This window comes from Rana temporaria, chromosome 2, assembly GCF_905171775.1.
Source record: "Rana temporaria chromosome 2, aRanTem1.1, whole genome shotgun sequence".
Lineage (NCBI taxonomy): Eukaryota > Metazoa > Chordata > Amphibia > Anura > Ranidae > Rana > Rana temporaria.
The window spans coordinates 183,155,764-183,168,825 of record NC_053490.1 but is presented as its reverse complement, the minus strand read 5'-3'; the positions used below and the strand labels follow the sequence as shown (position 1 = coordinate 183,168,825).

Sequence of the window (13,062 nt, the reverse complement as noted above, 5' to 3'; positions counted from 1 at the left end):
TAGGTAAGTATAAGGGGGGCTGCTGCACACAGAAGTTTTTTTTTTTTTTTTTATCTTGCTGCATTAAGGTAAAAAAAACTTCTGCCTTTAGAACCACTTTAAGCCTTATGTCTATGGCAGCAAAAGGGTTAAAGTGCATTGGGGGCGAGATATAGCATACTGATTTGATTATAGTTGCTAAGAAACTCACAAAAAATCTTAGTTTTATTATAACTCAACATTAACTATCTCAAATGTAAGACCCCTTTCACGCGCTGCTGTTTTACCGTCTGATTTGCGGCACATTTTGGCCACTAGCGGGGCGCTTTTAACCCCGCTAGTGGCCGAGAAAGGGTTAAAGCCGCCAGAAATGCGCCGCTACAGCGGCGTAATGCAGGCGGTACCGCAGCACTGCCCATTGATTTGAATGGGCAGGAACACATTGGCAGCGGTGAGTTCACCGCTGTTAATGCGCTCCAAAGAAGCTGCTTGCAGGACTTTTTCTGATGCCCTGCCAGCTCTCGGGCTTTCACACTGGAGGGAATAGAGCAGCAGTTTAGGGGCAGATTGCAGCTGCTATGTTTAACGCTATAGCACCTGCAAAACGCCCTCAGTGTAAAAGGGGTCTAATTGCTAATACCTGTAAAGTAAAAATAAGCCTTAAGCCTTGTACACCCGATCGTTTTTTCCGACGGGAAAAGTGTGACGGCAGGCTGTTGTCGGAAAATCTAACCGGATTTTCCACCAACAAACATGGGATGTGTGTGTGTATATATATATATATATATGTATGTATGTATGTATGTATGTATGTATGTATGTGTGTGTGTGTGTGTGTGTGTGTGTGTGTGTATGACTTATGTGAATGAATGATGACAAAAATGAGTTCTTTGTTTAGTAGCACTTTAATATCGTAGTGTCCAGGATTTACCACATAGAATTATCCTCCTGGATATGCTTTTCTCTGCATTCATTGAAGGACCCAGCACCCGACCCTCTGGCTTGCTGCTGCCTGTAAGTGTTGTAAATGCTTATCTCTATGTGCATTGCTGTGCCATGTAACTGAGTTGTCAGATCCTTGCTGATTGAGTATAATGCCACCTGTAGAGGTAGGATGCTAGATTCAGTACAAAAAGAAAAAATGAACACGCAGTCCTCCTAGTGGCCAGGCCAGCCCCCCCCCCCATCCACAACTTCCACCATACCTCATAAGGTAATTAAGGTTGACATACTTTTACTTCTGTACAGTGCTTTACGGGGTATAATAACAGACTAATAAGTTATCGATTTTAGATGTTGTGCTTATGCAGTGTGATAAAGATTACAAAGTATTTTTATCACACTGCATAATTTTTTTTATTTACTTTTTTTGCAACCATTTGTGTGACATGTTTTTGGTATTTAAAAATTCCCACATCCAGTCAAAGGATGTTTTGTAGTATGTGATTAAAGAGATGGTGGTTATGAAAATGTTGATCTGCATTATCTTTTGTGTCAAATAGAATTTTTGTTTTTAGTTGAAAGATTTTCCTCTCCTGAGTGGTAAGAACTAAGACATGTCCTTCATGGTGTGATGTAATGTAGATTCATTCTGTTTTGTAATTATAGTCCTGTTTCACCAGTGTCGCATCCTTTGGTTGTGCTTGTTGCTTTTGAATGCAACTGAGTACAAATAAAGTTTCATGGACAGTGCTCAACTGTCTTATTTTTGGAGCTAAATCCATTTACATGTTTTATATGTAGCTAGCCGATTCAGATGACAGTCAGGCTAGTTAGTGTTTAAAGTCCTGCTATAAGTATGCAGGGGGTTGTTGGTTTTTGTCTCTTGGACTGTATCGTAACATCGGATTGTCCTGTAGACCAGGGGTCTCCAATCTTTGTAAGCAAAGGGAAACTTTACTGTCCTTCAGACTGTAGGAGGGATAGACTGTGGCCAGTGGGAGTATTACATCTTACCTTACCATTATTGGTGTCAGTGGCAGAAATCGTGCCTCATATCGGTGAAAGAAATGGTGCATGAAGGGCCAGATAAATGCAAGCAAGGGGCCACAGTTTGGAGGTTGCTGCTGTACAGAAAATTACTTTGACATATTGATGATTTTTGGAAGTCACTATTGATTTGTTTTCTGTTTGTTTTCTGTCAAAAACTGCATATTTTTTAAAGATTATATTATACATTTTAAGATTAAAGTGCTTGTTTTAAGTATTGTTTATTTTCTATTAAAAACAAAAATTATAATTCATGTTTTTTTTTTTTGTTTTTTTTGTCAATACTAGACGCAAAGTTCAAGGAAAATTAACCTATCCGGCTATGGTGTAGAACTTGCTATTAAAGACACAGAGTATAAAGCAATGGATGATACTCAAGCTGCAGGTATGTAAGCTGGAACAATTTTTTTTTAATTGCACACTCACTTCAGTAATTATGGTTCATGGTACCTGAATTTATTATTTTATGTGCGAGTATACTAACTTTGCTACGATCATAGTAAACATTACAGTTCATCTCAGTAAGTTACATAAAGTGTAACTCCACTTTTGTTGAGGAAATAAAACCTTGGTGATCTATGCGCATTGCAAGGATTTTAACAAACTGTACCTTTTTATACTTTCTGGAGAAATAGTGGTTTGTTCCAAAACTGCTTCTTGAATTTGAGTGTCTGCATTCATTATAACCACCTGGTGCACGTTTAGTGTTCTAATGAGTAATGCTGCATTATCTGCATCTTTTTAAAAGTATTTAAACCTTAAAGTGGTTGTAAACCCAGTGAAGTGACAAGCCTCAGGTGATACACGGAGATGAAACAAATCCTCCTCAAGTTGTACCTTTTTTTTTTTTTTTTTTTTTTATCTGCTGCGTCCTCTCTACAGCCTTCCAAAACACACATTTTACACAACAGCAGCAGGAGTTGTGGGGATCTGACATGACACAGACTGCAGACGTATAGCACAGAGCTCTGTGAAATCGAATAGCTGATTGATAGAAATCAACAAGCTCATAGAGAAAAACTTGGCTAGGCCTGAGTCACCTGCTGGGTGGGCCTTCTTTAGGGATTCTGAGGTGTCTGTTATCTGATACTCACTCCGATTACAGAGGCCAAAGAGTTCAATCTTTGTTTCATCCTACCAGAGAAATTTGGTTTCTCATTGTCTGAAACTTGGTGCTTTGTATTCAGGTTAGTACACACTATAGAGCAGTCATCGCTAACCAGTGGTTTGTGGACCACAAGAAAAATTTTGGTGGTCCCCAGGGGTTCTGCCGCAATTCAACATTGTGGCAGATGTATACTACCCTGTATTGTTTCCAGTGTTGTTCTCAATGTGTGCTCGTAGTCAATACTGTCAGATACCCGGGGGGTGCTGAGAGTAGTGAAAAAGGAGGGGACTTCAAACCGCAGTGCTGATCACATAGCATGGATCACATGGCTGGATAATGAGGTGAGATCCAATGATGAGTCTGTTTAAGGCAGCAGCATGATGCAGGGGGCAGAGAGCCGGAGCATTGTGTGTGTGTGTGTGTGTTTGTGTGTGTGTGTGTGTGTGTGTGTGTATAAGGCACTTAAAATTAATGTTTGTGGTCCATGGGATTCAAAATCAAGAGTTTAGTGGTCTGTGATGTCCGAAAGGTTCGCGACCACTGCTATAGAGGGATGTGCTTTTGTTCACTTTTCATCAAAAATGAATACAGGATAGAAAGTATTGACAGCGCTTCACTTTTTCCAATTTTTTATGTTACAGCCTTATTCCAAAACAGATTAAATTTATTATTTTCCTAAATATTCTACAAACAATACTCCATAATGACAACGTGAAAGAAGTTTGTTTGAAATCTTTGCAAATTTATCAAAAATTAAAATAATCCCATATACATAAGTATTCACAGCCTTTGCTCAATACTTGGTTGAAGCACCTTTTGGCATCAATTGCAGCCTCAAGTCTTTTTGAGTATGATGCTACTAGCTTGCCACACCTATTTGGGCAGTTTCTCCCATTCTTCTTTGCAGGACCTCTCAAGCTTCATCAGGTTGAATGGCGAGCATTGGTGCACAGCCATTCTCAGATCTCTCCAGAGATGTTTAATCGGGTTCAAGTCTGGGCTCTAGCTGGGCCACACAAGGACATTCACAGAGTTGTCCGGTAGCTACTCCTTTGTTATCTTGACTTGGTGCCTGGGGGCGTTGTCCTGTTGGAAGATGACCCTTCGCCCCAGTCTGAGGTCCAGAGCGCTCTGGAGCAGGTTTTCATCAAGCATGTCTCTGTACATTGCTGCATTCATCTTTCCATTGATCCTGACTAGTCTCCCAGTTCCTGCTGCTGAAAAGCATCCCTACAGCACGATGCTGCCACCACCATGCTTCATTGTAGGGATGGTATTGGCCAGGTGATGAGGGGTGCCTGGTTTCCTCCAGACATAACGCTTGTCATTCAGGCCAAAGAGTTCAATCTTTGTTTCATCCTACCAGAGAATTTTGTTTCTCATTGTCGGAGAGTCCTTCAGGTGCCTTTTGGCAAACTCCAGGTGGGCTTTCATGTGCCTTTTACTGAGGAGTGGCTTCCATCTGGCCACTGCACCATACAGGCCTGATTGGTGGAGTGCTGCAGAGATAATTGTTCTTCTGGAAGGTTCTCTTCTCTCCACAGAGAAACGCTGGAGCTCTGTCAGTCACCATTGGGTTTTTTGGTCACCTCCCTGACTAAGATCCTTCTCCCCTGATCGCTCAGTTTGGCTGGGCAACCCGCTCTAGGAAGTCTCCTGGTGGTTCCAAACTTCTACTATTTACAGATGATTGAACCCACTGTGCTCTTTGGGACCTTCAATGCTGCAGAAACGTTTTATGTACCATTCCCCAGATCTGTGCCTCGATACAATCCTGTCCAGGTCTACTGACAAGTCCTTTTGACTTCATGGCTTGGTTTGTGCTCTGATAGGCGTTTGCCTTTTTATAAATCGTGTCCAATCAACTGAATTTACCACAGATAGACTTCAATCAAGTTGATGAATCATCTCAAGGATGATCAGTGGAAACAGGATACACTTGAGCTTTAATTTTGAATGTCATGGCAAAGGTTGCGAATACTTGTGTGTGTGTGTGTGTGTGTGTGTGTGTGTGTGTGTGTGTGTGTGTGATATTTTTTTTTTTTTCGGAAACAAAGACAAACTTCTTTCATGTTATCATTATGGGGTATTGTTTGTAGAATTTTGAGAAAAATAATGAATTTAATTAATTTAGGAATAAACCTACAAGATAACAAAATGTAAAAAAAGTGAAGCACTGGGAATACTTTCTGTATGCACTTTATCTAAATTTGCTAGTGCATATAAATCAATCTCTCTCCATTTCCTTTTCTCTGTTTCTCCCTGTCTCTCCCGCGTTGCTGTTATAAATTACACCACTGTAGTAAAAAAAAAAAAATCATATCCAAAGGCAGGAGGATAGAAAAGGATACGTATATTCTCATGCCACGTACACACGACCATTTTTAATGTCATGGAAAAAAACTAAGTTTTTCTTTACGTGATTCTTGTCAAGCCTGCCTTGCATACACACGATCGTGAAAAAAAAATGCTCGAGCAAAGCGCGGTGACGTACGACGGCGATATAAAGGGGAAGTTCCATTCGGATGGCGCCACCTTTTGGGCTCCTTTTGCTAAATTCGTGTTAGTAAAAGTTTGGTGAGAGACGATTCACGCTTTTTAGTCTGTTACAGCGTGACGAATGTGCTATCTCCATTACAAACGCTAGTTTCTCTTATCGTCCATTGACGGACACCGCTCCTTAAATCTTGACAAGTGGGTTATGTTCCCTGTTTACAGGAGAGGACTAGGCAGAAACATGTTAGATACCGTATTTATCGGCGTATACCGCGCAATTTCAGGGGAAAATCGTGGGTGTGCGATATACGCCGATCCCCGCTGTCTCTGAGCACCGTAGCCTAGAGCCGAGCCGCGCTCAGCTCCGCCCGCCGAAGCCTAGAGCCGAGCCGAGTGTACTGCGCACTTGGCTACGCTCGGCTCCACCCGCAGCCACGTGAGAGGAGCTGAGCACACAGGAAATCCGGCTCCTCTCGGCAGAGGCGCCAAATCCAAAAACAAAACACTGCTGCAGCCCCGGGCAAGGTGCGGATGGACTCGCAGACGGATATCCACAAGGCTGGACGGACCCCGCGCAAGGAAGCCGCAGACGGACACCCGCAAGGCCACAGACGGACGCCGGACAAGGCCGCCGATGGACGCAGGGCAAAAATGTAAGTTTTTTTTTTTTTTTTTTTTTTTTTTTTTTCTTAAACTACCTTTCTAAGCTTGGGGTGCGCGTTATACGCCGGCGCGCGGTATACCCCGATAAATACGGTAATTAAATGCATGTTACATTAACACAGTTGAACAGCCCTGCCCAGGGGGCGGTCCCTCCAGACATAACCCTCCTCACTGCAGCATGCAGCCTCAGTTTCGTTCTGCCTAGCAAGGAGAAGGACGTATGGCTCCCTTTGGGCCCAGCGCCCTGAGGAGAAATTTTATTTTACTTTTTCTTGAAGAATCTTCTTTCAACTGTCGGCTGAGAGACAGGCTGGATAATATCCTTGTAGTCTACTCAGTTCGACCAGCAAGCGTGGGCACACCTTTGCATAGAGGCTGGGTCTGCCACGCCATACCCCATGACTCCAGGGGTGGCCGGTGAGCTTTGCTCCGAGGTCCCCATATGACTGAGCTGTGGTGTTGTCTCACACACAGTGGACCGGGCTGACGGCTACCTCCATTGCGGTTGTAGTTCTGTCAGGAATGCGTCAGCAAGTCCTCGCTCGGATGGGTAAGTACAGTCCCTCCCGCTTCGGTGGGTTGGTACGGCTGGGCATTCCTGGGGTTCGGGGGTCCTCTTCTCCTCCCTTCCCTGCTCCTTTTTCCCTTCCTACATTTCTAACATTTCTGCTGTCGGGGGAGGGGGCCTTCCTGAGGGGCTTTCTTTTTTGTATGGGGCTTTCCTGTGAGGGGGTTTTTCACTGTTAAAAAGCCCTAGGAGGCTTTTCCTGTTTAAACGCGGCATTTTTCCGCCATTTGGCACACAGGTCCCTGCAGATGCTGCACAGTTACCTCACGATTCTTTTCCTCTCGCACGCTGTGTGCTGAGAGCGGACGGCAGCGCTGGGCAGTCTGCTCCTGAGGCGAGTCCCCTGGGTACCCCAGATCAGCGCAGCAAGTGGGTGAGATGCCCTGAATAGGGCTCTTGGAGCTTCTGTTTATTTGTAAGGACATTTTTGCATATTATACATACTATGTAAATATTATCAATATTTGGAGTCAGTATCTGGGTCCTTCCCCCAACATGCTGGTGGTGGCAGCAGGTTTTAGCACCTGGGATTCCCACAGAGGTTTTATTGTTGGTCCTGGACACGTTTGTACCAGGGTGGGGGTGGACTGCGGACGGGCGGTAAGAGCGCCCCCTTCCCCCGTTATCCCCTGGAGAATGCTCTGTTATGGAGCCATGGACCAGGTACCTGGGTAGTAAAAAAAAAAAAAAAGGCAGGGTAAGGCATTTATGGGTGCGCTTCTCACTGCTGCAAGGGACTCTCTTAAGCTGGATAGTGCAGCTGGGTTTCCGCCGAGGGCTCTGTCTTTTTTTGGATCACACAAATCGGATCGCTCTATGTAGGTTTTTTCCTTCTGTGCCCTTCTTTGATCATTTCTAAGAGGCGGAATGATAACAGCCGCTGAGGGCTTTTGTAGTCCCTCACCGCCGGGTGGTTCAGTGCCCCTTTGAGGAGAGCCTTTTCAAAAGGTGGGCTAATTCTCCGGTGGTTGACCCTCTGGGTGTCATGTATAGGTGACCACTCTCCCTATTGCGGGAACCCCCGCTTGTTTGGATCCGACTGATAGAAGATCCGAAGTACTGACCCGTTCCATGTTTACCATGCTGGGGTCTGATTTGCGGCCTTTTGTGGCTACTACTCTGGGGTCTCAGTCGGCGTTTGGGGCCATTTTATGGGAGGTTTTTCAATTACATTGAAAACTCCCATTGGCGGCCATTTTGTCCGACCAGTGGGTCTGCGAGGTGGTCTCTTTCGGAGTACTAGATAGGGTTTCCTCCTATCCACAGAACAAAGTTCTTTCATCGGGTCTTCCTCTCCCGGCCCGACGGTCTGCCTTGGGCAGTGTGGGACTTGCTAAGCTGCGGGGTAATTTTACCTTTCCTGCAGGACGTGAGGTTTGGGGTTTTCTATGGGCCTCAGGCCCTAAATACCTTTTTTGTGAACGTCGGGTAGTTCCGCATGGTATCCATTCGTTCGGTGGTAGCTGCGCTCCATCCGGGGGACGTTCTGGCGTCCTCGGACATCAGGGACGCATACATGCATTTCCCGTTTTGCGCATATCGCAGTGTTTTTTTCTGTGCTTCTTATGAGAGAGAGTCTGTCAGCCTGTGGCCCTCCCTTTTCATCTGCACCATGGGTTTTCAGCTAGGAGCTCGCACTTATCCTAACTTTGTTGGGACAGCGAGGCTTTGCTTTATTGGCTACTTGGACGACTTTCTTCTGAGAGCAGCTTCTGTCTCAGACCTAGTGGATGTGTTATCTGGACATGCTATGTTCCGACTCAGTGTTGGAGTATCTAGGGTTGATCCGGACTCCTCGGTGGCGAAAGTCCTTCTTCCCCTGGAGAAATTGCAGACTGAAGGTATTGGCATCACGCAATCGGTCTTCTCTCCGGGCTCCTGCTGGTCCGGGGCCTGTGGGTAGCCTCCTTCGAGACGGTACTGTATGCCCAGTTCCACACTCGGGTTTTCCAGGGGAAATACTGTCCAGGTGGTAAAAATCTCTTGTCTCTGAAATCATCAGATTCCAGTGCACCACCTAGTCAGAGTCTCTCTGAGTTGGTGACAGAGATCCCCGACTCTTCGGTCCGGGAAGTTGTTTCTTCCTTCCAGTGGTCGGTGTTTACGACAAATGCCAGCCTCACGGGTTGTGAACCTGAGTGGTCCAGTCGGCCCTGAGTCGCTGGACTTGCGTGGACCTACGGTCACACCTCCCTGAATGTGCCCACTCTCGTCTGGTCTCGGTAGCTACCCAGGTCCGGTTTGGGCCTGGCTAGTGCCTGGCTGGGAGACCGCCTGGGAATACCAGGTGCTGTCTACCGTTCCTTGTCCTACTATTTTAGGCGACCAGGCTATGCTTCTCCTCGTGGTCGAGGAGGTTGCAAGGTCATCCGATCTGGTTTCAGCCGAACAACGCCGCGGTCATGGCTTCGGTCTACCATCAGGTATACCGGCAGGCGGACTACTGGAGTCACCAGATACTGGACCAGGGCGACTGGTCTTTGTGCTTGGGGTGTTTCGGCTCCCTTGCAGGAGGTGAGCCTCGCAGGGCATGGATCTCCTGGTCGCTCGTCTCCACCGCAAGGGTATCGAAGTTAGTGGCCAGGTCTAGTGATCTGGTACAGACGCATAAGTCGCGCTGGTGGCCCTGTGGGGACTTTATAGGCGACTTTTTGCCGTTCCTCCATTCTAGTTGCTTCCTCGGCTGCTCCACAGATGATTCTAATCGCTCCAGATATCGGGCGCCTGGAAGCAGAGGTACCCTGGTGGTTGCCAGGGCGGGAGGTCTCTCTGTCTCGAGGTCCCATACTTCCTCCTGTTGTACAGTCACTGACTTGCTCAACATGGCTATTGATAGCCAGACTTTAAGTGACCGGGGTCTGTCCAACTCGGTCATCTCAACAATGCTTAGGGCACGGTAGTCTTCTTCCGGAGGATCTACCATTACACCTGGCAGGCCTACATCTCTTGGTGCGAAGGAATGGAGTGACGTCCACAGACACAGCTTGGAGTGGATCTAAAAATTGCTTAAAGCACCGTTTGGGGGCAGATTTCAGCCTTGGCTGTGTTCTTTCAGTGGCCTTTTTGCGGCCCATTCCCTGTTGGGTCCCTTTTTGTGTGCAGGGGGTTTGTCATATACTTTACCCTCGTGGCCCATCTCTTCCCCCCATGAGTTTTGACTCTGGTGCTCTCGGTTCTTCAGGGACCTTCCTTTTGGAAACTTTTGAGAGATTTTCTCTTGACACGATCTCAGAAGGTGGCCCCTTTAGTGGCCTTTACCTCTGTTAGAGGGGTTTCTGAGTTGGCGGTCTTGTCTTGCAAGCCACCATGCTTGATCCTCTAAGGATTAGGTGGTGGTGCGCCCGCGACCTTCCCTTCTTCCGAAGGTGGTTTCGGCCTTTTTGCCGGAATAAGGACATTGTTCTTCCATCCTTCTGTCCTCGGCCGGCGCATCCTACGAAGGTTGCCCTTAATACTTTTAGGCGTGGTATGCGCTTTGCTGGTGTACCAGCCTGCTACGGCTCAGTTTCAGAGTTCTGACTGTCTTTTGTGTCGGTGTCTGGTCCACAAAAGGGCCTGGCGGTCTCGTCGACCACCATTTCTCGGTGGATCAGGCAGGCTGTCATACAGGCCTATGCTCTTAAGGAACGGACCCCCCATTCCGGTCATGGCACTTTCGACCAGGGAAATTGGTGCTTCCTGTTTTTTTTTTTTTTTTTCTGACATCATGCGTCGGTCTCACAGGTGTGCGAGGCGGCGACTTGCTTTTCCGTTCGCGCTTTTTCCAGAATTTACATGGTTGCTGTGAGTGCATCTTCTGATGCTTTTTTCGGCTGCTAGTTTTTGCCGGCGGCTGTTTAAAGTTGCACCTCCTCCGTTGAGGAGCTCTGCTTGTTTTGTGGTGAAGTTAAAATTGTTTTACTGATATATTTCCCACCCCTCATTTTTAACACTGATTGGGGACGTCCCACTTGTCAAGATTTAAGGAGCTGTGTCCGTCCATGGACGATAAGAGAAAATAGGATTTTTGTTGTACTCCCCATAAAATCCTTTTCTCTGAGTCCATGGACGGACACCGCACCAACCCCTTCTTTTTAGGTTTGTACTGCTTGTTACGAACTGAGGCTGCATGCTGCAGTGAGGAGGGTTATGTCTGGAGGGACCGCCCCCTGGGCGGGGCTGTTTAACTCAGATAATTAAATACATGTTACATTAACAAACATGTTTCTGCCTAGTCCTCTCCTGTAAACAGGGAACATAACCCACTTGTCAAGATTTAAGGAGCTGTGTCCCTCCATGGACTCTACGGTGAGTACAAAAAATCCTATTTTTACCAGAATGAGCGCTCCCATAACTTGCTTCTGAGCATGAGTGTTTTTTTCCCGTCGTTAAAGCCTACACACGATCGTTTTTCACGACGAGAAAAAAGAGCATGTTCTAAATTTTTAATGCCCATTTTTCACGTCGAGAAAAATGCTCTGGAGCCTACACACGATCGTTTTTAATGACCAATTTAAAAAACTGCATTTTTAATTTCATAAAAAAACGGTTGTGTGTACGCGGCATCAGACATTTTACCCAAGAATGATAAACCTTCGTTTTTAAACAACGAGGAGTGCTTTATCAAAGAAGAATATAGAACAATGCAATAGCAGAAAATAAAAACTGTTGACATGGCATAACAAAAGAGCACTTGATGTTTTCCACAAAAAATACAGAAAAACCATCCACTACGAGTGACGGGTTCACAAACCGATTCATAAGACTGATCATTACCAGCAAAACTCAGGTAACACTCCCTACTGGGAAGTCCACAACTGCCAAACCTTATTGAATTTCCAAGGACATCCACGATTAATATACGTCCACTTATATAGGGGTAATGCTACATCAATTATGGTTTCCCAGGACGATATGGTGGGGAGATTAGGCAAAGACCATTTACACAGAATTTATTTTTTTGGCATGAAATAATAGGTAAGATATCAAGCTATGATGTGATCTTTGAGCATCATTGTGAATTCCAAGCAGGGTAAGCTCCGGTGTTGCAGGAACTGATAGTTGGAGCCTAATATTAAGCAAGTCAAATTTCAAGGGGTATGAATACTTTTTCAAGGCACTGTATAGATTTGGCTGTATAAAAGCAGAAATCTGCTGTTTAAACATGTACTGTTGTGCAATGCTGCAGTTATACAGTAGAGAGTATGCATTCCAGAATTTGTTTTATTTAATAATAAAGTTATTGTATTTATTTTGCAGTCAATAATTCTACTACAAGTTCATATGAAGGAATTGATGAAGACGTTCAAGGGTTTTATTTTGACAAATTAATGTAAGTTTCCCCAAACCATGCACATGTGAATTTTTGCTACAAAGTTATGTTGTAGAAAAATATTATTTTGTGCTTTTGTGTTCAACTTAAAATGTACAGTAAGGCCCCTTTCACACAGGGCGGATCAGTAATGATCTGCCCCGTGATTCCTCAAAATGTTTTGTTTCTTTTTAAACTTTTTTTCTGACCTTAAAAAAAAAATGAGAAGGCAAACTTGCAACACCCTCCCCCCACACCCTATCATGCTGTACTTGGCTTTCTCTATGATTTCCTTCCACTGCTCAGACAAGTTGGTATAGCGGTTGGGAATTTGAAAAATGAAGTGTAGCATCATAATATTTGCAATGGATAGTGGTTATTGGTCAGTGCTTTAACCTTGAACCTTTGGGATATAACTGACCTATATTAAAAAGGGTCTGAAAATAAATATACATTTAAAAAAAGGAAGAATCAGCTTTATTAATTTACAAAGTTTGCAGACCATAAATATAAACGCAAAACGGAACCACCTTTCACCACCACAAAAAAGTGTCTATTACCAAAAAGTACATCTACGTGTCTTGCACTAATCCATACAGTCCATTTAAACATGGTGGGTAATCTTAATAAAGGGCTGTATATTAATTCTACTAGAAAAGTCTTATGGGTGATGCTGCAATAGCACTATTGTGGTTGTGTTTTTTTTTTTTAATGGTGACAGAAGGTGGTTTTGTTTTTGTGATTTTTATATTGTCTCCAATTTTTGTACATTAATAAAGCTGGTGTGTGTGTTGTGTGTGTGTGTGTTGTGTGTGTGTGTGTGTGTGTGTGTGTGTGTGTGTGTGTGTGTGTGTTTTTTTTTTTTCTATTTTGCTGTTCAGCCTTATTACTACTATTATTATTATTTTTATTATTATTATTATTTATAGGTCAGTTATACCCTGGAGGTTCGTGATTATGGTCTTTTGT

The 13,062-nt window shown here is 44.7% G+C and overlaps 1 protein-coding gene across 3 annotated transcripts in view; it reads left to right on the top strand.

Annotated features, from left to right (window-relative positions):
* The window catches only part of UGGT2 (UDP-glucose glycoprotein glucosyltransferase 2), a 446,216-nt gene that overhangs the window by 21,054 nt on the left and 412,100 nt on the right, over window positions 1-13,062 (top strand). For all 3 annotated transcript variants that reach the window (XM_040336106.1, XM_040336105.1, XM_040336104.1), the window contains exons 6-7: window positions 2,257-2,353; window positions 12,042-12,114. In XM_040336106.1, the coding sequence (XP_040192040.1) occupies window positions 2,257-2,353; window positions 12,042-12,114 (170 nt within the window). The remainder of the gene's footprint in view (window positions 1-2,256; window positions 2,354-12,041; window positions 12,115-13,062) is intronic.